The sequence below is a fragment of the Monodon monoceros genome, unplaced genomic scaffold (genome assembly GCF_005190385.1).
Source record: "Monodon monoceros isolate NGI ecotype Baffin Bay Population unplaced genomic scaffold, NGI_Narwhal_1 Super_Scaffold_22, whole genome shotgun sequence".
Classification (NCBI taxonomy): domain Eukaryota; kingdom Metazoa; phylum Chordata; class Mammalia; order Artiodactyla; family Monodontidae; genus Monodon; species Monodon monoceros.
Genome location: NW_021703779.1, coordinates 15622075 through 15646613, shown reverse-complemented (window position 1 = coordinate 15646613; position 24539 = coordinate 15622075). Strand labels below are relative to the sequence as shown.

The window sequence follows — 24539 nt, the reverse complement described above, 5'->3', positions numbered from 1 at the left end:
AGGTTACCCTCCATGTATAGTTATTGCAAAATATTGGTTATATTCCTTGTGTTGTACAACATATCCTTGTAGCTTATTTTATACATAATAGTTTGTACCCATTAATTCCCTGCTCTTCTATTGCCCCTCCATCCTTCCCTCTCTCCACTGGTAACCACTAGTTTGTTCTCTATTTCTGTGAGTCTGCTTCTTTTTTGTTATATTCACTAGTTTGTTGTATTTTTAGATTCCACATATAAGTGACATCGTACAGTATTTGTCTCTCTCTGTCTGACTTATTTCACTTAGCATAATACCCTCCAAGTCCATCTATATTGTTCCAAATGGCAAAATTTCATTCTTTCTTATGGCTGAAGAGTATTCATCTATATCTGTCTATCTATCTATCTATCTATCTCTCTATCTATCTATATCCCACATCTTCTTTATCCATTCATGCATCGATGGACACTTAGGTTGCTTCCATATCTTGGCAATTGTAAATAATGCTGCTATGAACATTGGGGTGCATGTATCTTTTCGAATTAGTGTTTTTGTTTCTTTCGGGTATATACCCAGGAGTGGAATTGCTGGGTCATATGGTGGTTCTATTTCTAGTTTTTTAAGAAACCTCCATACTGTTTTCCACAGTGGCTGCACCAATTTACATTCCCACCAACAGTGTTCGAGGGTTCTCTTTTCTCCACATTCTTGCCAACGTTTGTTATTTGTGTTCTTTTTGATGATAGCTGTTCTGACAGGTGTGAGGTGATATCTCATTGTGGTTTTGATTTGCATTTCCCTGATGCTTCGTCATGTTGAGCATCTTTTCATGTGCCTGGTTGGTCATCAGGGTTGCAGTAGTTTATTTATTTATTTAGGCTGCACTGGGTCTTAGTTGCAGCACGTGGGATCTTCATTGTGGCAAGTTTAGTAGCGGCATTGGAACTCTTAGTTGCGGCACGCACGTGGGATCTAGCTCCCAGACCAGGTATCGAACCATCCATCAAAACTCCATCCAGCCAACTCCATCAAAACTACTGCAACCTGGTGACTTCACTGGTGGTCCAGTGGGTATGACTCCACACTCCCAATGCAGGGGGCCCAGGTTCAATCCCTGGTCTGGGAATTAGATCCCACATGCATGCTGCAGCTAAGATTTTGCGTGCTGCAACTAAGAAGTCCGCATGCCGCAACTAAAGATCCCGCATGCCGCAATGAAGATGCTGTGTGCCGCAACTAAGACCTGGCACAGCCAAAATAAAAGAAAGAAAGAGAAAGAAAGAAAGAAAGAAAGAAAGACATCCTCTTCTGTAGGGACGGTGGCTCAGCTCATACCTAAGCCTAGGTTGATGGCACTACCAGCGTCTCCTCCCACTTCTCCCATATCTGCAAGGTCTCCTGGGCACTATGTTCCACCCTACTCATTCAGGCTGATGCAGCTTAGGTAGACTAGGAGAAGAAAGCTAGCCTTAGGAGAGAACCACAGTTAAGAAAGCATTTCCACCTTCCATTCTGTGCCCCTTCATGGAGAAGAGGGGTCAAGTGAAAGAAGGGAGAGGTCTGACTAGAAATGAAAGTGAAGGGGTCGTCGAGCATCTGCTGGATGTTCAGTTACATTCCAGGAACAGACATTGGGTACACTGGGTGAGTGGATCAGTCTGTGTGTACGATGAAGAGAAAAACGCCACACAATAATTGGAACAGAGAAAGTTTAACACAAAGACGTATTAAGTATAACAGCGGATTGGAGTAATGAGGGATTGGCTAGTAAGAAAAAAAGAAAACTCTAAAGAATATGGGAATAACAGCTGTGAGGAACAGTTACTACCTCTAGGGCTGATAGTGGGCCCAAGAGGGCACAACTATGACTGAATGATACAAATCACTGTGCTGCTGTACTGGTGGAACTTGCTGTAAATCGACCCTCTGGAAATTGCCGGCAATATGCCCTGTAGGATAAAACTTGTTCCCTCTACAATCTTTCTCCAGCACCTCCTACTGAAAGAAGCTTAAACTGTGCTACTGGCAAAGGGAAAAATTAAGGGTCCATATCCATTTCCACAGAGCAGGCTAAAGGGTGAATGTGAAGTGGAAAGGGAGTACCAGTGTCAAAAGTTCAGAAAAAAGAAAAGTGAAACCGATGAATCAGTGAGGCAGTAATTGGTAGAAAATTTATTTTGCACACACCAAAAGAACAGTTTGCAAACCAGGCGCACTGAAACTAAAACATGGAATGAGACTCAGAAGTATATTGTTATAAAGCAGCTTATATAGTGTGGATGCAGTGATTTTCTTCACAGTGATTGGTTATAATATTAGAATTTTCTTAAATGAAAGGGAATTGGTTAGTGGTCACCTCATCAGTTTTGGGGAATAACTTAAGTTTCACCTGTGATTTTCAGAGGCATAAGCAAGAAGTGACCCAGGTTAAGTTAGCCTCACTTACTTTGCAAAATAAACTAAATTAAATTTTGCTTGTGTGACTAAACTGGTTTTGTATGCTCAGGGAATTTTCAAGACTGGTTTCTGTTTGTGTTTGATTTTAACACCAGCATAGTGCATCCTTTCTATTACTCAGCTTCCCTGTGCACCCTCTTACACATATTTACACTCCCATACCCCAGTGAAGCAACTCTACATTTCTACCCAAGGAGTGGGTAGAAACTTACGAGTGAAGAAACTCTCTCTCACTTTTCCCCCCAAGTGAGGAGATGCACAGTGCCAAGAGTCACTGTATGACTGCCACAGTGAAACGGAACCAAAATTCCAGGCACTGTGGTGGGTGCTCTATATTTTATAATATTTAATTCTTAGAACCTTGTGAAGAAAGTGCCATTTAAATATAAATAAGATGTGGTGCTTCTCTCCAGGAACTTAGGCGAGAAGACTGTCTACAAAGATTTCTAATAACAGGCAAAGTGACTTAAGTGCTAAAAGGAGGTGACGGGAACCCACTGTGGAATCCTAGAGAAGGAGCTACTCATTCCTTACCAGGGGGCTGTAGGAAAGTGTCTTGGTGTAGGTTTTATTAGAACAGATGTCCTACTGGAACAGGCTTCAAGGGATGTGAGAAAGTTCCGGAAGCAATTGAGCAGGAGGTAGAATAACAGGGGATGTGAGCATGTGCTATGGGGTGGGGGTAATACGTGTGTTCAAATGATAACTCTGCCACTAGTCTTGTGGCTTTGAGCAAGTTAATGAAACTATCTAAGCCTCAGTTTTCTCATCTTTAATATGGGACAGTAATACTGACTTCTTACAGTGGAGAGTGGCAAATACAGAGTGGTGCAGCTGAAGGGCAGGGTGGCACAGATTTAGTGGGCCTCATTAAGGGCACATTTCGAAAGTTGGATTATTCCGGATTTGTTCCCAAAGCTGGTGTTGGATATGAGCACAAACCCCGGAAAACCTTAGACAAAGTCTGAACTCAAATCTCTTATATTCTACACTTTTTCTATGATGTGTTGTATGTGAAGAACATTTTGTAAGGGGTGGAATTACCCTGGTGGCTACCAGTTCATATTGCTTTTTGTATGTGTGGAAAAAAGTACAGTTAAAAACATCTGCATATAGGTATAAAGTGAAGGAGGCAAGGCGCCACACTTTCCGTCGCGCATTCGGCCCCCCCTCCCTTGCAGGCGACTGCACACGCCCCGCGCTACTGCGCAGCCGCAGAAACCTGGGAGGGTTTTGCGCCTTCTGTTAGCGCCTCAGTCCGTTAACAGTCTGTCTTCCGGTGTGCACAGTCGCGACCCGGATGCAGTGCAGACGCCGAGCCTGAGGCAGTCAGAGCTGGGCTCCCTGCCTCACGATGTCTGAGGAAAAGGGTAAGGGGCCCTCCCCGAAGCTTTCCCAATAGTTTCTGCCTCTCTTCACCCCGCCCGGGGAAAGGCTCTAACAGGTTTTGACCCCAGCCCACCTAGAGGGCTGCACTGGTGACCGTGGGACTGGCTGTTAATTGGCCACAGCGCGTCAGGTGGTGGCCTCTCGGCTGCGGTCCCAGCTTGGTCAGGGCGCGCGTGGGAACCCGGGTGTTGCGGGCAGAGTCTAGCCCTGGGTCCAGGGCGTCCCTGAGGCTCAAGGCATCCCAGGAACTCAGGGTGTACCCGAGGTTCATGGCGTTCCAGAGGCTGAATCTAGTCCTGGGGCTTTTGGGGTCAAGGGTTCATGGTGTCCCAGGGACTGAAAGCTCTGGGACTTTCGAGGTCCCAGGGTTCATAGCTTCCAGGGGCTGGTGGTGATTTGGGGCTTGTGTGGTCCCAGGGTTCATGGCATCCCCGAGGCTTGAGGTAATCTGGGGCTTCTGGGGTCCCCGGGGTTCGTGGCGTCCCTGAGACCTGAGGTGATTTGGGGCTTCAGGGGTCCTGGGATTCATGGTCTCCAGGGGCTTGAGGTAATCTGGGGCTTCTGGGGTCCCCGGGGTTCCTGGTGTCCCTGAGGCTTGAGGCGACTTGGAGCTTCCGGGTCCCAGGGTTCGTGGCATCCCAGGCGCACGAGGGGCTCTGGGGCTTCCGGGATCCCACGGTTCATGGCGTCCCAGGGGCTTGAGAGGATCTTGGGGCTCGAGGTGTCTGCAGAGTTCACGGTGTCCTGAGGGAGGGATCCTGGGGCTTTCAGGTCTCCAGGGTTCATGGCGTCCCTGGGACTTGAGGTGACCCATAGCTGGCTCCGCCCCCGGGGTTCTCGTGGCGCCAGCATGTGGTGAGGCCCGGCCTCGTTTCCTGCATGAGGGCGGTGTTTCCTTACAGGACCTCTAGCGGCCATAGAACAGCCGTCCTCACGCGAGAGGGTGGGCCACCGCGGTTGTTTCCTGCGCCCTCCAGAGGGCGGCGTGCCACGCTTTAGCTGCAGAGCAGTTCTGCGCAGCAGCGGTTTTTCCTTTGAACTTTTTTTCAAGGCCTCATGCGCATGCACCGCAAGCAGCTGCTGAGCACTGCTTGTTGCTCCAGGAAAGCGATTTGGCTTAGCGGCTGGGACACTCTTTGGAGGAGAGGATTTGCTTTGCTGAAAGAGTGAGTCTGCCTTTGGCAACCTCAAATTGCAGCAGCGCTGCGGGGGGTGGGGTGTGTTTCCCACCGTCTCTCCCAGGATGCCAGAACGTGTGAGCTTTTGAGATTTGGCTACTTATTTTTTAAGTACTTGGTGCTGACTTTCTGGGACAAGTTGATCCATTATCCTTTCTCTTTCCCTGTCGGAGGAGGTAGGGGTCCAGGAAGGACCAAGACTCTCCGACGTTATATAGAATTTTTTTTTAAATGTTAACAACTTTATTTTTATTTCTTTTTGGGTTTGCTTTTCATTGAGATAACATTGGTTTATAAGATTATACGTTTCATGTGTACAACATTATATTTCTACTTCTGTGTACCCTACAGCATGCTCACCACTAAAATTTTATATAGAATTTTGAGTTTAAAGAATTGATAAACTAGCGAGTTGATTCATTATATATAACATCTTTTGAGATTGAGACGTTGATTTTGAGGCTTAGATCGTAACTGCGTTTGACCAAAGACAGATTGGGCAGCCTCGTTGTTTTATAGTAAATATGCAAATGAGGAGAAAGAAAATAAAGATGTGTGTGTGGAGAACTTCCCGCGCATAGAGCCTGTTTGCTTCAAGAGGGCAGATGCGGGAGTCAGAACACTGCAAAATGTGAGGACCGCTGTAAAGCAGGGGAGTGCTTCGGTGCAAGCTCCAGGACCCATCCCGCCGGCAGTATGGTTGAGCATGGTAGTTCGGTAGAAAAGATCCTAATTTAGTCTGCTGGGGAAAGCTTCCCTCCCTCTTCTACCCGGTTCTCCCCGAATTAGGACTGCTCTGGGGTTTTATGACACGAAGTGGTCAACTGGTTCAATGTTTACAAGTAGAGATTTTACAAGCAACTTTTCTACGCACTGTTTTTATAAAGCAGGGCATGGGCTCGATTCAGTTTCAAGCCTGCCTGCAGCAAGTGCTGGGCAATGGGACACATTTTGGTGGTATTATCCCCCAACGGGCCGACTTTGTAGTCTCTAAAGTTTGACTAGGAGAGTAGAAGGGCTGGTTTTTAGAGTCCTGGGCAGAAGATTTAGAAAGTGATTGTTCAGTGTACTGACGCACAGTTTTGCTAAAAACATCGGAATGATCTGGCCATTGTAATCTGCCCTGTTTTGCTGTGTATATTCTTTGCACTAGTTGTCATGTGAAACGCAGGTTTCAGCCCTCACCATTGTGAACTAATGCCTTATCTGGGAAGTTCATGGCAACTTAGTTCCTTGCACCTTGGGACCATAATCTTCAAAAAACTTCTAAATATTATAATGTCTTAAAAACTGCCTCTGAAGGCTATGCATATACCTAAAGGAATTAATTAGAATTTTGCCAATTAACTGAGAAATCTTAGTGCAGTTGTCAGTAGCTTTACTCATACTAGTTTGAAAGATCAGTTGATATACAAAAACTTGTCTTAAAAATAAAATTTCAGTTGCCTTTGTTATTTTCTTTTGATTATAAAGTCTAAGCTTTATTGTAGAGAATCTTAACAAATACAGGGAAGTCTAATGAAGATAATTTTGCCACCCAGAGATAGTGACACAGAGATAACCATTGGTATGTTTCCTTCTGCTCTCAAAGTTAAGATTATGCTGTATTTTTCTGCTTTGAATCTTACCCCCGTTTAAGAAGCAAGCATTTCACAAGCATTTCTAATATTAATAAATGTTCTTTGGGAATGTGCTTCTCATTGGCAATATACCATTCCATCATATGAAAATACCATAATTTATTTAACCAGTTTCCTTTTGTTTGGATAACTAGGTAGTTTCTAATGTTCTATTTTTTTCCCATGAAGACTATTAAGTCTTGGTACTTAATAGTTGGGACTCTCCAAACTCAACCCCAAAGTTTTATGGATGAGAAAACAGAGGCAAAAGAGTAGATGTATCTGGCCCAAAGTTAATACCCCTGGATAGCTAGAGAGCCTGAATTGGAGCCTACACCATGTGATTCCTAATTTAGTACCATTTTCACACCACCTTATACTAGCTAGTTACTTTATTCTGATACTTTGGTCTATTGCAAATAAATGTACTGAATCCAAGATATGCAATGTAAATGTGATCTACAAGTTAATACTTCAAGCTTAAACATGTTCTTTTTCAGATCAACTTTAAGAAATAAAAAAACCCATTTAGAGACCATACATTTGGCATATTGTGCTATTTTTCATATTCATTAAAATGGTTTACCAAGTTGATATTTCACATCTAGTTTACCTGTAGTCATCTATTTCACATTTTGTGAGATTCAATTTGAATTTAATTTGTTTGATAACAACATTTACTTTTGTACATTATTTCTGCATTATTTATTATCATAAGGATTGATAATTGATTTTTATTTTTTTATTTTTAAATGTCACCTTTAAAAAATTTATTTATTTATTTATTTTTGGCTACATTGGGTCTTCGTTGCTGCGCGAGGGCTTTCTCTAGTTGCAGCGAGCGGGGGCTACTCTTCCTTGTGGTGTGCAGTCTTCTCATTGCGGTGGCTTCTCTTGTTGTGGAGCATGGATTCTAGGTGTGTGGGCTCCAGTAGTTGTAGCACGCGGGCTTAGCAGTTGTGGCTCTTGGGCTCTAGAGTGCAGGCTCAGTAGTTGTGGCACACGGGCTTAGTTGCTCCGCGGCATGTGGGATATTCCCGGACCAGGGCTCGAACCCGTGTCCCCTTCATTGGCAGGCGGATTCTTAACCACTACACCACCAGGGAAGCACGATATTGATTTTTAAAGAACAAGTTTTGGAATTCATGGTCACCACAAAGTGTAATACTAGTTGTATCCTTTAAAAGTTAAAAGCGTATCATTGAACACATAGTACATGGGCCAGGTGGTCCAGTTTCTTTTCTTCTTTTGAATTTTATTTTATTTATTTTTTTAAACAGCAGGTTCTTATTAGTTATCCATTTGATACATATTAGTGGATATATATGACAATCCCAATCTCCCAATTCATCACACCACCACCCCCCCGTCCCTGGCCACTTTCCCCCCTTGGTGTCCATATGTTTGTTCTGTACATCTGTGTCCCAATTTCTGCCCTGCAAACCGGTTCATCTGTAGGTTCCACATATATGCATTAATATACGTTATTTGTTTTTCTCTTTCTGACTTACTTCACTCTGTATGACAGTCTCTAGATCCATCCACGCCTCTACAAATGACCCAATTTTGTTCCTTTTTAAGGCTGAGTAATATTCCATTGTATATATGTACCACAATTTCTTTATCCATTCATCTGTCGATGGGCATTTAGGTTGCTTCTATGTCCTGGCTATTGTAAATAGTGCTGCAGTGAACTTTGCGGTGCATGTGGCTTTTTGAATTATGGTTTTCTCTGGGTATATGCCCAGTAGTGGGATTGCTGGGTCATATGGTAGTTCTAGTTTTAGTTTTTTAAAGAACCTCCATACTGTTCTCCATAGTGGCTGTATCAATTTACACTCTCACCAACAGTGCAAGAGGGTTCCCTTTTCTCCACACCCTCTCCAGCATTTGTTGTTTGTAGATTTTCTGATGCTGCCCATTCTAACTGGTGTGATGTGATACCTCATTGTAGTTTTGATTTGCATTTCTCTAATAATTAGTGATGTTGAGCAGCTTTTCATGTGCTTCTTGGCCATCTGTATGTCTTCTTTGGAGAAATGTCTATTTAGGTCTTCTGCCCATTTTTGGATTGGATTGTTATTTTAATATTGAGCTGCATGAGCTGTTTATATATTTTGGAGATTAATCCTTTGTCCGTTGATTCATTTGCAAATATTTTCTCCCATTCTGAGGGTTATCTTTTCATCTTGTTCGTAGTTTCCTTTGCTTTGCAAAAGCTTTGAAGGTTCATTAGGTCCCATTTGTTAATTTTTGTTTTTATTTCCATTACTCTAGGAGGTGGATCAAAAAAGATCTTGCTGTGATTTATGTCAAAGAGTGTTCTTCCTATGTTTTCCTCTAAGAGTTTTATAGTGTCTGGTCGTACATTTAGGTCTCGAATCCATTTTAAGTTTATTTTTGTATATGGTGTTAGGGAGTGTTCTAATTTCATTCCTTTACATGTAGCTCTCCAGTTTTCCCAGCACCACTTATTGAAGAGACTGTCTTTTCTCCATTGTATATCCTTGCCTCCTTTGTCATAGATTAGTTGACTATAGGTGCGTGGGTTTATCTCTGGGCTTTCTATCCTGTTCCATTGATCTATATTTCTGATTTTGTGCCAGTACCATGTTGTCTTGACTACTGTACCTTTGTAGTATAGTCTGAAGTCAGGCAGTCTGATTCCTGCAGCTCTGTTTTTTTTTCCTTCAAGACCGCTTTGGCTATTCGGGGTCTTTTGTGTCTCCATACAAATTTTAAGATTTTTTGTTCTAGTTCTGTAAAAAATGCCATTGGTAATTTGATAGGTATTGCATTGAATCTGTAGGTAGCTTTGGGTACTATAGTCATTTTCACAATATTGATTCTTCCAATCCAAGAACATGGTATATCTCTCCATCTGTTGGTATCATCTTTAATTTCTTTCAGCAGTGTGTTATAGTTTTCTGCATACAGGTCTTTTGTCTCCCTAGGTAGGTTTATTCCTTGGTATTTTATTCTTCTTGTTGCAGTGGTAAATGGGAGTGTTTCCTTAATTTCTCTTTCAGATTTTTCATCATTAGCATATAGGAATGCAAGAGATTTCTGTGCATTAATTTTGTATCCTGCAGCTTTACCAAATTCATTGATTAGCTCTAGTAGTTTTCCGGTGGCATCTTTAGGATTCTCTATGTATAGTATCATGTCATCTGCAAACAGTGACAATTTTACTTCTTTTCCAATTTGTATTCCTTTTATTTATTTTTCTTCTCTGATTGCCATGGCTAGGACTTCCAGAACTATGTTGAATAATAGTTGTGTGAGTGGACATCCTTGTCTTGTTCCTGGTCTTAGAGGAAGTGCTTTCAGTTTTTCACCATTGAGAATGATGTTTGCTGTGGGTTTGTCACATATGACCTTTATTATGTTGAGGTAGGTTCCCTCTATGCTCACTTTCTGGAGGGCTTTTATCATAAATGCGTGTTGAATTTTGTCAAAAGCTTTTTCTGCATCTATTGAGATGATCATATGGTTTTCCTCTTTCAATTTGTTAAAATGGTGTATCACATTGATTGATTTGCACATATTGAAGAATCCTTGCATCCATGTAAATCCCACTTGATCATGGTGTATGATCCTTTTAATGTGTTGTTGGATTCTGTTTGCTAGTATTTTGTTGAGGATTTTTGCATCTATATTCATCAGTGATATTGGTCTGTAATTTTCTTTTTTTGTAGTATCTTTGTCTGGTTGTGGTGTCAGGGTGATCATGGCCTCATAGAATGAGTTTGGGAGTGTTCCTTCCTCTGCAATTTTTTGGAAGAGTTTTGAGAAGGATGGGTGCTAGCTCTTCTCTAAATGTTTGATAGAATTCACCTGTGAAGGCCTCTGGTCCTGGACTTTTGTTTGTTGGAAGATTTTTAATCACAGTTTCAATTTCATTACTTGTGATTGGTCTGTTCATATTTTCTATTTCTTCCTGGTTCAGTCTTGGAAGGTTATACCTTTCTAAGAATTTCTCCATGTCTTCCAGGTTGTCCATTTTATTGGCATAGAGTTGCTTGTAGTAGTCTCTTAGGATGCTTTGTATTTCTGCGGTGTCTGTTGTAACTTCTCCTTTTTCATTTTTAATTTTATTGATCTGAGTCCTGTTTCTCTTTTTTTTTTTCTTGCGCTACGCGGGCCTCTCACTGTTGTGGCCTCTCCCGTTGCAGAGCACAGCCTCCGGACGCGCAGGCTTAGCGGCCATGGCTCGTGGGCCTAGCCACTCCGTGGCATATGGGATCTTCCTGGACTGGGGCACGAACCCGTGTCCCCTGCATTGGCAGGCAGACTCTCAACCACTGCGCCACCAGGGAAGCCCCCTCTCCCTCTTTTTTTCTTGATGAGTCTGGCTAATGGTTTATCAATTTTGTTTATCTTCTCAAAGAACCAGCTTTTAGTATTATTGATTTTTGCTATTGTCTTCTTTGTTTCTATTTCATTTATTTCTGCTCTGATTTTTTTGCTTTCTTTCCTTCTACTAACTTTGGGTTTTGTTTGTTCTTCTTTCTCTAGTTCCTTTAGATGTAAGGTTCGATTGTTTATTTGAGATGTTTGTTGTTTCTTGAGGTAGGATTGTATTGCTATAAACTTCCCTCTTAGAACTGCTTTTGCTGCATCCCATAGGTTTTGGACTGTCGTGTTTTCATTGTCATTTGTCTCTAGGTGGTTTTTGATTTCCTCTTTGATTTCTTCAGTGATCTCTTCGTTATTTAGTAACATATTGTTTAACCTCCATGTGTTTGTGTTTTTTGAGATTTTTTTCCCTGTAATTGATTTCTAATCTCATAGCGTTGTGGTCAGAAAAGATGCTTGATATGATTTCAATTTTCTTAAATTTACTGAGGCTTGATTTGTGACCCACAATATGATCTATCCTAGAGAATGTTCCTTGTGCACTTGTGAAGAAATTGTAATCTGCTGTTTTTGGATGGAATGGCCTATAAATATCAATTAAATCTATCTGGTATTGTGTCACTTAAAGCTTCTGTTTCCTTATTAATTTTCTCTTTGGATGATCTGTCCATTGATGTCAGTGAGGTGTTAAAGTCCCCCATTATTATTGTGTTACTGTTGATTTCCTCTTTTACAGCTGTTAGCAGTTACCTTATGTATTGAGGTGCTCCTATGTTGGGTGCATATATAGTTTTAATTGTTATATCTTCTTCTTGGATTGATCCCTTGGTCATGATGTAGTGTCCTTCCTTGTCTCTTGTAACATTCTTTATTTTAAAGTCAGTTTTATCTGATATGAGTATTGCTACTCCAGCTTTCTTTTGATTTCCATTTGCATGGAACATCTTTTTCCATCCCCTTCATTTTCAGTCTGTATGTGTCCCTAGGTCTGAAGTGGGTCTCTTGTAGACAGCATATATATGGGTCTTGTTTTTGTATCCATTCAGCAAGCCTGTGTCTTTTGGCTGGAGCATTGAATCCATTCACGTTTAAGGTAATTGTCGATATGTATGTTCCTATTACCATTTTCTTAAGGTTTTGGGTTTGTTTTTGTAGGTCCTTTTCTTCTGTTGTGTTTCCCACTTAGAGAAGTTCCTTTAGCATTTGTTGTAGAGCTGTTTTGGTGGTACTGAATTCTCTTAGCTTTTGCTTGTCTGTAAAGCTTTTGATTTCTCCATCGAATCTGAATGAGATCCTTGCTGGGTAGAGTAATCTGGGTTGTAGGTTCTTCCCTTTCATCACTTTAAATACGTCATGCCACTCCCTTCTGGCTTGTAGAGCTACTGCTGAGAAATCAGCTGTTAACCTTATGGGAGTTCCCTTGTACGTTATTTGTCATTTTTCCCTTGCTACTTTCAATAATTTTTCTTTGTCTTTAATTTTTGCCAATTTGATTACTATGTGTCTCGGTGTGTTTCTCCTTGGGTTTATCCTGTATGGGACTCTCTGCACTTCCTGGACTTGGGTGGCTATTTCCTTTCCCATGTTAGGGAAGTCTTCGACTATAATCTCTTCAAATATTTTCTCGGGTTCTTTCTCTCTCTCTTCTCCTTCTGGGACCCCTCTCATGCGAATGTTGTTGCGTTTAATGTTGTCCCAGAGGACTCTTAGGCTGTCTTCATTTCTTTTCATTCTTTTTTCTTTATTCTGTTCCACAGCAGTAAATTCCACCATTCTGTCTTCCGGGTCAGTTATCCATTCTTCTGCCTCAGTTATTCTGCTATTGATTCCTTGTAGTGTTTTTTTTCATTCATTTATTGTACTGTTCATCTCTGTTTGTTTGTTCTTTAATTCTTCTAGGTCTTTGTTAAACATTTCTTACATCTTCTCGATCTTTGCCTGCATTCGTTTTCTGCGGTCCTGGATCATCTTCACTATCATTATTCTGAATTCTTTTTCTGGAAGGTTGCCTCTCTCCACTTCATTTAGTTGTTTTTCTGGGGTTTTGTCTTGTTCCTTCATCTGGTACATAGCCCCCTGCCTTTTCATCTTTCTGTGGTCCAGTTCCTTAAAGGAGAAGAAATTTATTGCTCTATAGAATTGGAAGTCCTAGAAATAATACTATTTGTGTGTGTGTACATACACATATATCTCAAAGCTTCATACTAAGCAGTTGATTTCTTAGCTAACTTGAAATTAGAGATATGAAAATACTTCATGTAATTTTTTTCAGCTAAAATGTTTTTTAAACACTCTGTAACTTTATAAGGTAGCTTCCTCTAGAAACTTTTAATTTAATGTGGTATCTAATCTACCCTTTCTCTTTGCTTCTTCTTAGCTTATATTACTATAGCTCTTGAAGAGGACAGTGATGCCAGTGATGATGCTGATCTTGTGATGGTAGAAGATTCTGATACAGAGGTTACTGAGAACATAGTTTCCAGTGATGAAGTGTTGACTATACAACCAGATTTTGAAGGCGACAATGATACCTCTGAGGAACCATCCCAATTGTCATATGGTAATTTTGTTAAATTTCCTCCTGTGTGAAATTTTGCTCCCTGGTCCTCATTTCCAGTAAATTGCTTAAATATTCCTCTAATTTTTACATTAATTAGTTATTATCAGAGGGCGAAGCTTTGTGTTAATAGCACAGTGTTTACTTGTGCTTTCATTTTCCCTTCATTTAAGCTTTGTCATGTCTCCTTTTCTATTTTTGTTCTACGGGGAGTGGGGAGGTAGCCTTGGAAAGTGTTGGGGAGAATATATTTTGTTTCTGAAAAATTATTTATACCTGGCAACTAAAATTATAACTATTTGGGGGCAAAGCAAAAACTGAACTTATGGGAGAAACATCTTGGGCCAAGAGTCCGTGGAACAGACGAGATGATTGTCTTTGTTGAAGATCTCAAAGAATCAACAAAAAACTCCCAAGCAATTATAGCAAGATTCTCAGGATACAAGGTTAATATGCAAAAGTCAATCCCTTTCCTATATACAAGCAGTAAACAAATGAGACTTGAAATTAAAAACACAGCATCATTTACATTAGCACCCAAAAAAGAGTCCCTGGAAAGTAGAATCCTGCAACCAGAACTCTAGCTACTTGTCCTTTCAGTGGTTGCTTCTCAACCACAATAAGAAGGAAATGGGAGGCCATTCACCTCCTCACTTATACACAGAGCCAAGAGACGTTAACCCCTTGGGAACATTCCTTCAGTAACTATATGACAGTATGCTCTTTGCCATTTGCTTAGAGACTTGAGTTTCCTACTCTTTAAAACATTGAAGTATTGTTGCTTAGATTAGAGGTCAGCAAACTTTTTCTGTAAAGGACCGGATAGTAAATATTTTAGGATTTGCAGTTGTAAGGGGTCTGTTGCAACTACTCAGCTCTGCTGTTGAAATGTGAAAACAACATTATATTAGCAGACAAGTATGGCTGTGTTCCAGTAAAACTTTATGGACACTGAAATTTGAATTTCCTATAATTTTTCCATTTCATGAAATATTCTTTTGTGTTTTTTAAAATTTAAAACTTAAAAATGTGAAAAAAAAACCCACCAAAAAATAAAACCATTCTTGGCTCCTGGGCTATACAAAAACAGGCAGCAGGGTGGGTTTGGTCTACAGGCTGTAGTTTGCCAACCCCTGGTCTAAATGATGCCAAAAGTCATTTGATACCACTTGTTATCAGTTCTGGTTTTAAAACTGTATTCCAGACCAACAGGATGCTTTCTTAGTGTATTACAAAACATCTGACTGACTCCTTGATAGTAGGGAAAGAACTAGAGGAGAATTTTCAATTGTGGATGCCCTTTGACATCTCATTTCTACTTCTAGGAATTTATCCCATACAACTACTTGCAGAAGTGCACGACTGTTCAGCAGCGTTCTTTGCAAGAGGGAAACTTTAGAAGTAACTTAAATATCCATGAATTGGGGACTGGTTAAATAAATCATGCATGGCCTATCTGCATGATAGGAAACTGAGAAGCTGTTAAAACTGATTGCAGTATACCTAAAGGTATTAGTTTGGAAAGACTAATACATGTTTAGCGGAAAAAGGAGGTTGCAGAGCAGTACTTATAGTCGGATCCTTTTTATCTATCTAACTGACATAAAAATTCAGAATAGGAGATTTCAGAAAAGGCGGCTAGGTAATTTTTTTATTGTGGTAAAATATATATAACATTATATTTATCATTTTAATCATTTGTAAGTGTTCAAAGTAGCATTTGACAGCCTAATAGCTCTGGCTAAAATTTTCAGTACAATATTGATAGCAGTGGTGAAAACAGGCATCCTTGTCTTGCTCCTAATCTCAGGGGAAAAGCTTTCAGGTCATTCACCATTGAATGTGACGTTAGCTGTGGGTTTTCATAAATACCCTTTATCTAGTTGTGGAATTTTCCCTTTGTTCCTAGTTTTCTGAGAATTTTTTTTTTTCGGTACGTGGGCCTCTCACTGTTGTGGCCTCTCCCGTTGCGGAGCACAGGCTTCGGACGCACAGGCTCAGCGGCCATGGCTCATGGGCCCAGCCACTCCGCGGCATGTGGGATCTTCCCGGACCGGGGCACGAACCTGTGTCCCGTGCATTGGCAGGCAGACTCCCAACCACTGCGCCACCAGGGAAGCCCTCTGAGAATTTTTATAATGAAATGATGTTGGATTTTGTCAGATTCCTTTTTGGCATCAATTGAGATGATCATGTGTTTTTTTCCCCTTTTATTATATTAATGTGATGTGTTACATTGATTGGTTTTCTTATGTTGAACCACCCTTGCATTCCTGGGATAAATCCCTCTTGGTCATGGTGAATAATCCTTTTTTGTTTTTGTTTTTGTTTTTTTTACATTTTGACTGTGCCACGTGGCATGCGGGATCTTCGTTCCCCGCAGGGATTGAACCTGCAGCCCCTGCAGTGGAAGCACAGAGTCTTAACCACTGGGCTGCCAGGGAAGTCCCTGAATAATACTTTTAACATGCTGTTGGATTAGACTTGCTAATATTTTTTTGAGGATTTTTACATCTATGTTCATAAGGGATGTTGGTCTTTTTCTTTTCTTGTAATGTCTTTATCTGGCTTTGGTATCACGGTAATTCTTCAGTTTTTTGGAAGAGTTTGAGAAGGATTGGTGTGTTAATTCTTCTTTAAATGTTTGGTAGAATCCAGCAGTGAAGCCCTCTGGTCCAGACCTTTTCTTTACTGGGAGGTTTGTGATGATTGACTCAATCTCTTCACTTGTTATAGGTCTGTTGAGATTTTCCATTTTTTCTTGAGTCAGTTTAGATAAATTTTTAAATTATAAGGACAAATTGTCTTCTCATATACCAGCATCAAGCAATTTTAGAAAATATATAGGAAAAAAACCCGATTGATAATGGCTACAAACAAATATTTAAAATTATAAGGAATAAACAAATAAAAAATAGCAGAACCTATATGAAAGGAAAGAAAATACTTTACTGAGGGTCATAAAAAAAGGCTTAAGTGGAGAGACACAAAGTGTTCCTGGATGAGAAAAAATACTTTAGTGTACCTTTAAAAAAAACCTTGGGCAAACCTGTTTAAGCGACAAGTGGTAATTTACCATATCAAATGCACAAAACGTTTAAAAGGACAATTACCGAAATACTATGATACTAGTTTTGAAACAGGGAGCCAGATTTAATGCAATAGGAAGATCATAAACAGAACAAAGAATTTAGAGTTAATATACTACAGTATATTAATATGAGAGACGTATTACATAGTAAATCATGCTGGTACAAATGGTTAACTATTAGGAGTAGGGAAGCCCACTGGGTTTTGCCTCACGTCACAAATAATTTCAAGTTGGATTAGACAGCTGAATATCTAGTAAATGAAAGTATGGAAAACTAGAAGAAAATATAGTTGAATGTTTTTCCTAATCCTAGTGAAAGATTGTGTATAGAAGTAGTTCGAGAAGTCACAAAAATATTAATGAATTTGATGAAATTAAAAATAAAGAACCGCTCCCTCTCTCAAAAGCATCAGACTTCAAAAATCACATCACTACCTGGGAAAAGTATTTGCCGAAAATATACATTTTCCAGAGTTATTATCCTTAAGATAGCAAGACCTCACACAAATCAAACAGGAAACACTGAAACCCCAATAGGGCAATGATCAGAGGACATGAAAAACAACAAGTCACAGAACAGGAAATCTTGATAGATAGCAAACACCTGAAAATATTCAACTGCATTAGTAGCAAGAGAAATGCAAATTAAAATAGGATATAAAAATGGGATAGAAAAACTTTCATCTATCAAATTAGAAATTTTTAAATGATTCATTTTAGTGATAATGGAGAAAAACCATTGTACTTCAGTTTTCTATGAATGTAAATTAGTACAACCTTTTTGGACATTTTGGCAGCACCTATCAGGAGCCCCTGAAATGCTCATAGCCTTTGACCTACTGACTCTTCTATATATACATTATAAAGAACTATTCAGAGATGTACATAAATATTTACATTTGAATGTGTACACATCATTATAGCAAAATAATGAGCAATTGGAAGCCGTATTAATGTCCTACGACAGAAAACAGATAACATAACCTGTGGACATACACATGATGGAATATTATGCAGGCATTTAAAATATTTTTAAAATTATAAATAACATACAAAATTGCTCAGAATACATGTACAATATGAGTCAAACTACTATATAAAATATATAGAGGGCTTCCCTGGTGGCACAGTGATTAAGAATCCGCTTGCCAATGCAGAGGACACGAATTTGAGCCCTGGTCCAGGAAGATCCCACATGCTGCGGAGCAACTAAGCCCGTGCACCACAACTACCGAGCCTGTGCTCTAGAGCCCGCGAGCCACAACTTCTGAAGCCCGCATGCCTTGAGCCCGTGCTCGGCAACAAGAGAAGCCACCGCAATGAGAAGCCCGTGCACCGCAACGAAGAGCAGCCCCCACTCACCGTAAGTAGAGAAAGCCCGCGTGCAGCAACAAAGACTCAATGCAGCCAAAACAAATAAATAAATAAATTTATAAAAAAAAAACAAAAATTAAAAAATAAAATATATAGATAGTAAGAAAACAAGAAGGAAATATATCTAAGGGTTATGATATTTCTTAGTGATGGATTGCTTTATTTAGATTCTGAATTTTTTATAAAAAGCTTAATTTTAGGTTGACTTTTTATAGAAATCTATCACATACAAAAATATGCACAAATCATAAATATGCAGCTTAAATAATTTTCTAATTAATACACACGTATAACCAACACTGAGCCCCCCAGAATCAGCTCTCACCTCCCTTTCAGTCACTACTCTCTTGCAAGGTAGCGCTATCCTGACATCTCCCACCATTGATTATATTTGCCTGTCTTTAGATTGAGCTTTAGCTCAATTGAATTATACACTATTCTTTTAGGTTCCTGAACCCAATTCCAATGTGTGTGTTGGGGCTTCCCACACAACAGCAAGCAATTCTTGGACACCAGCAGCTTGTCTGAGAATTCAACTCAATTCTGACATTATCTATTGTAGATAGTGTCAGATTCCACAGGTTGAGGGCTCAGTCTTACAAGACTGCCCCCTGCCACCCCTCCTCATACCCCAGTCACAAGCCCAGGCTGTCACCTGTGCTTCTGACCTACTTGCTATAAATCAGAGGTTCCCACAGCCTCCTGCTTGGGTTCAATTAATTTTCTAGAGCAGCTCACAGAACTCAGAGAAACATTTTACTTACTAGAATAACAGTTTATTATAAAAGGACATAACTCAGGAACAGTATAGAACTAAATATACACACTTTTTTTTTTTTTTTTTGCGGTACGCGGGCCTCTCACTGCTGTGGCCTCTCCCGTTGCGGAGCACAGGCTCTGGACGCGCAAGCCCAGCGGCTATGGCTCACGGGCCCAGCCGCTCCGCGGCATGTGGGATCTTCCCGGACCGGGGCACGAACCCATGTCTCCTGCATCGGCAGGCGGACTCTCAACCACTGTACCACCAGGGAAGCCCAAGAGTCTTTAACTCCTCTGATTTCTTGCTTCTGAGCCTTTGTTCCTTAGTATCTCCACTATAGAATGAAAGGGAAACAGGAAAGGAGGTAAAACTCGAAACCCTTCATTCCGCCTCATTCCTGCCCTGGCTCAGGATGGATAAAGGGAACCTAGCTCTCTCATTAACGCCCCTCCCAGTACTGTGATGCCAGCGTTCAAATCTACTACGAGATATGATATGACAGCATTGCACTCAACGTCTTCCTGGTGGCAGAGATGAATGACTCAGAACCATAACTGAGCCTACATAATTCAAGAAGAGTTTTTGGCTTATTTTTCACATACAGTCCTTTAGGTTTAATTTAAAATTTAACTACGGAAGCAATCATAATCGTAGCACTGAAATGACCTTAGACGTAATCTCACCCAGTTTTCACCGAGCAGGGGAGGAGGTGATGTCTTTAGTGGTCTTTCCAGGCCGCACCGTGGTGGGCGGCCCAAGCCACAAGAGACTCCTGACTCACATTTGGAGGCCCGCAGTCTCCCTGAGTAAAAAGCTTCTGAGCTCCTTGACAAAAGCAGTTAGGACTCATGCTCTGTTGTTCATTTGTCTCCAGCACTTACTCTGTAGCCTTTAGGTTGTGGAGCATCCGCTTCACAATTTGGAAGTGTGTTCGATCTGGATTCTTATTCCTACGCGTGGGCAATAAAACCCTTCACTTTTTAAAGGTTTATTCTAAATCACTAATGGAAGAATTCTCATTTTGTCACTCTCTGAACTTCAGCCAGGACTCCAATTCAGCTTGAGTTGGTATTCTGAGAACATATCCATGTTAAGTTTATTCAGGCAGTAAGTGGGTGAAGTAACTTTTTTATGCGTTGCTTTTCAGGAGTTGAAGGTTTAGCAGAGCTAGGTGACCAACCAGTTTCACAAATGAACCGTCTAGCAAATTTAAGAAGACGTGACCCCTACTCAGCGGAAACGGAGTTCATCCCGTTGCGCAAAAAAGCGCGATTATCTATTCCAGGAGAGGATAACATGGATTGTATGGTAAAGTGAAAATCTTTCTGTTTTTCATTCTGCTTTATTTCTTTTTAATAGATTGAGTTTAATTTCATACAGTGAAATGCACAAATCTTTAAGTGTATATAGTTCAATGAGTTTTGACAAATATGTATGCTCACCCCTCATCAAGGTAAGAACATTTCCATCATCCCAGAAATTTCCCTCATGCCTATTCCCAGTAAGTCCCCACCCCCTGAACCTTGGCGAAATACCATTTGGATGTTTTTTTCCATCATAGATTAGTTTTGCCTATTCTAGAACTTTATGTAAATAGAATCATATAGTATGCACTCTTTTGTGTCATGGTCTCTTTTCCTTAGAGTAATGTTTGGAAATTCATCTGGTTGTAGCATTCCCATTTATTGCTAAGTAATATTCTGTTGTATGAATATCCATGATTTGTTTATCCCTTCTCCTTCTGATGGACATTAGGGTTGTTTCCAGTTTTCGGCTATTATGAGTAAAGTGGCTGTGAACATTATTATGGAAGTCTCTTTGTGAACATATATTTACGTTTAATTTGGGTAAATGCTCAGGAGCGGAAATACTGGGTCACAGGGTAGATTAAAGTTTATGAGAAACTGCCAAACAGTTTTCTGAAGTGGTTGTGTTGTTTTACATTTTCATCATTTTCTGCTATGCTTCTAAATCTTTGAAGTTGAATAAAATAGATTATTAAACTATATATAATTAAACTTAACAGAAAATGCCTTTATTTACTTACATAAGGATGAAGATAGTAATACCACCTAATCAGTACAGGCAATTCTCTTAACTTCTATCAGCCCCAATATTTTAATCTTTGGGGGGATAATGTTATTTGCCTCCCAAGAGCCATGGTTTCTGACATAATTATGTGAAAGCACTTTGATAAGCATAAAGCATTAATAGAAGGGTAAGAGGACCATATTGTTTTTATTATTACTAATCTATATTATGATTCCATATAATTTTTACTGCCTAATAAGTTTGTAATGCGGGCTAATTCAGATAATTTTTTAAAACAAAGACATTGATAACTACTTGGTATATTTCTATTAAAATTATCCTTATAGTCCATAATTAATCCTTAAAATAGTTATTATAATTAAATCAAATGGTTATTTGCTGCCTGTTTATTTATTTATACTCTATTTTATTCCAGAAAAGGATTTAAGGTGTCGTAGAGGTTAATCTATTAAGAAACATAGGTGCTTATGTGCTTCCTATTTTGTCCACAGAGTGTCACTGTTGGATTATTTGAAAATTAAAAGCCATATAACATTTGGTTCTTCGTGGTTAGAAATATTTGCTTTTAAAGCAGTTCTGGTGCCGGATTACTGGAAGACTAGTCTTTCCATGCTGAAGTACGTAAGGGGTTAAGCTTGATGGAAAATGTTATCTTAAGTGTAGTTGACTTAATGAGAAAATAGTTCTGCAAATATCTTTCCATGTTGTTGTAGTATTTGCAGCGGGCAGAGGTCCTTTAGGCCTTTGGTGCTTCCTCTTTTTTAATAATAAATTTATTTATTTATTTTTTGGCTGCGTTGGGCCTTCATTGCTGTGCATGGGCTTTCTTTAGTTGCGGCGAGCGGGGGCTACTCTTCGTGGCGGTGTGCGGGCTTCTCATTACGGTGACTTCTCTTTGTTGCGGGGCACAGGCTCTAGGCACGTGGGCTTCAGTAGTTGTGGCTCACGGGTTCTAGAGTGCAGGCTCAGTAGTTGTGGCACACGGGCTTAGTTGCTCCGCGGCATGTGGGATCTTCCTGGACCAGGGTTCGAACCCGTGTACCCTGCATTGGCAGGTGGAATCTTAACCATTGCGCCACCAGGGTAGTCCCCCTTTGGTGCTTCTTGAAAGTGAAATTCAAGTCCTAAAACTTTTCTTTCATTTCCTTCTTTTATATTTCCTTTTGGTTTATTAATAAATCCTTCCTATACAAAAACATGAACACCTCATTGTAAAGAAGGTGGAAGTGTCATTAATGAATGTACATCAGACTGAATATTTAAGTAATATTAATTTATAATTGCCAAATATATTTACATTTACTATCATAAAGACAATGATTAAAATTCTTTTTCAGCCTTCATTGACTATGGAGTACCTCTGAACTGTGAGCCCAAGGAAATATTTCTCTCACATGAGCAGTTTACCATTTTATTTTCCTCTTTTCCTTATCTGATAGAAATTCATAGCAGTTTTGTACCCTGTTTCAGTAGCTTTCCTAATTTTTGAAATACTTTTAGATTTATGGAAGAGTTGCAAATATACTACAAAGAGTTCTTGTGTATACACTTCCCTTCCCTTAATGTTAACTGACCTGTATAATTTAAAGTTAAGGCAATTGTTTAACCACAGTACAGTTTTCAAAACCAGGATATTAACATTGATACCTTACAATAAGCTAAACTGCATCCTTGTTTGAATTTCACTATCCCCCCCACAATGTCCTTTTTCTGTTCCAGGATCCGATCCAGTATCCCAGATGGAAATTAGTTGTGTCTCTTTAGTTTCTTCCGATCTGTGACAACTCCTTATTCTTTCCTTCTCTTTTGTGACCTTGACATTTTTTTTTTTTTTTAAGGTACATGGGCCTCTCTCTGTGTGGCCTCTCCCGTTGCGGAGCGCAGGCTCCGGATGCGCAGGCTCCGGACGCGCAGGCTCAGAGGCCATGGCTCACGGGCCTAGCCGTTCCGCGGCATGTGGGATCTTCCCGGACCAGGGCACGAACCCGTGTCCCCTGCATCGGCAGGCGGACTCTCAACCACTGCGCCACCAGGGAAGCCCACCTTGACATTTTTGATGAGTGTACCGATCAGTTATTTTGTAAAATGTCTCTCGATTTTGATATGTCTGATATTTTCTCTTGAATAGATTGAGATTATGCATTTTTGGCGAGAACGCCACACAAACCATGTTGTCTCCTCATTGAGTCGTATCAGGAGTATGAGGTGTCCATATATCTTTTTACTGGTGATGTTAACATCAATCATCTGGTGTCTTCTGGATTTTTTTCACTGTAAAATTACTATTTTCCCTTTGTAATTAATAAATATCTTAGGTAGGTGTGTACTTTGAGACTATGCTAATATCCTGTCCTCAACTTTTTGCCCTGTGTTGAGTTAGCTCATGGATCTCACCTGCAGCATTCAGCACTGTGGTGTTTGCCTAATGGTGACTTTCTATTTCCCTTATTCCTTTGTATTTATTAATTGGAATTGATTTGTAACGAATAACTGTCCTGTCTCCCCCATTTATTTATTCATTCAATTATATATTTTATATCAGTATGTACGCATGGGCATTTATTGTATTATATAAATTATAATCCAATATTATCACTATTTTATTGATCAAATTTTCCAGCTTTGGCTATCAGGAGCTCCTTCCAGTTGCCTCGTGTGACCTTTTGACATGCCCCCACTTCTTTTTTGAGCAATTCCTTTTTTTCTGACATCATAAGGTGTTGTAGTCTCATTTATACTTTCCCTGTTCCAGCTCTGGAATTCACCTCTCTTCAAGTTCTGGTTCCTTTTATTGGAGAGTGGTATTTAGAAACCAAGATCTAGACACTAGGTGTGTTCATTGCTACTCTTGTGTCATTGATTTTAGTCCCTCTTAGTGGACAGAGCTAGGAAATAAGTGTATGTCTACTAATCCAGGCATACACATATATTTATATTTCTATATCTATTTTTATATATATTATAAACTATGTGTTCATACTGATATTCAGGAGCTTCTTTTAAACTTAGGTTCCTATATAGTAACTTCCTTCCTTTAGTCCTTTTTTTAATCAGCTCTTATCTTTTTCATTCTCATGATTGTGAGGTTTGCTTTTACTTTATCTCTGCTTTATATTATAGACATCTGAAATCCTTTCGGAATGTAGGTAAAAAAGAAAAACAATTAAAATAGGGAAATATATATTTCTAGTGCTTTATTTGGCTCCTAGAGATATTAAGCATTGACTCACTTATTTTCATGATATTAATAGGAGAGCAGTGCATCTGTAGTTTTCTATGATGAAAATCATCGTAACCAACTTACGGAACTCCAGCACTATTGTGAGGTATCAAAGTTGTCTCTTAAATGTAGTTTTCCAAAATATTGAGCTAAAATTTTCTTTACCTCATTTAATGTCATTGGACTATTAACAGAAATTTTGCTATGCCAAGTTCTCTATGATTATCACTCCATTGTGATACATTTAAAAAATATCTACTTAGAACAACATCCCTAGGTGAAAAACTTGAAATAAAAATATGGCTTTTGTACCTTAAAAAATATAGCCTATAACTGGTCACGTGTAGTTAAGTGTCTTGCATCTAGACTGTTCGATATTGAATTTCTCCAATATTCTCCTTTTTTTTTTTTTTTTTTTTTTGCGGTGCGCGGGCCTCTCACTGTTTTGGCCTCTCCCGTTGCGGAGCACAGGCTCCGGACGCGCAGGCTCAGCGGCCATGG

General features: G+C 39.9%; 1 protein-coding gene across 1 annotated transcript in view; it reads left to right on the top strand.

Annotated features, from left to right (window-relative positions):
* The first annotated feature begins 5702 nt into the window (after window positions 1-5702).
* The window catches only part of BEND2 (BEN domain containing 2), a 54584-nt gene continuing 35747 nt past the window's right edge, over window positions 5703-24539 (top strand). The window contains exons 1-3 of the mRNA XM_029241250.1: window positions 5703-5715; window positions 13362-13544; window positions 19914-20074. Of these exons, the coding sequence (XP_029097083.1) occupies window positions 5703-5715; window positions 13362-13544; window positions 19914-20074 (357 nt within the window). The remainder of the gene's footprint in view (window positions 5716-13361; window positions 13545-19913; window positions 20075-24539) is intronic.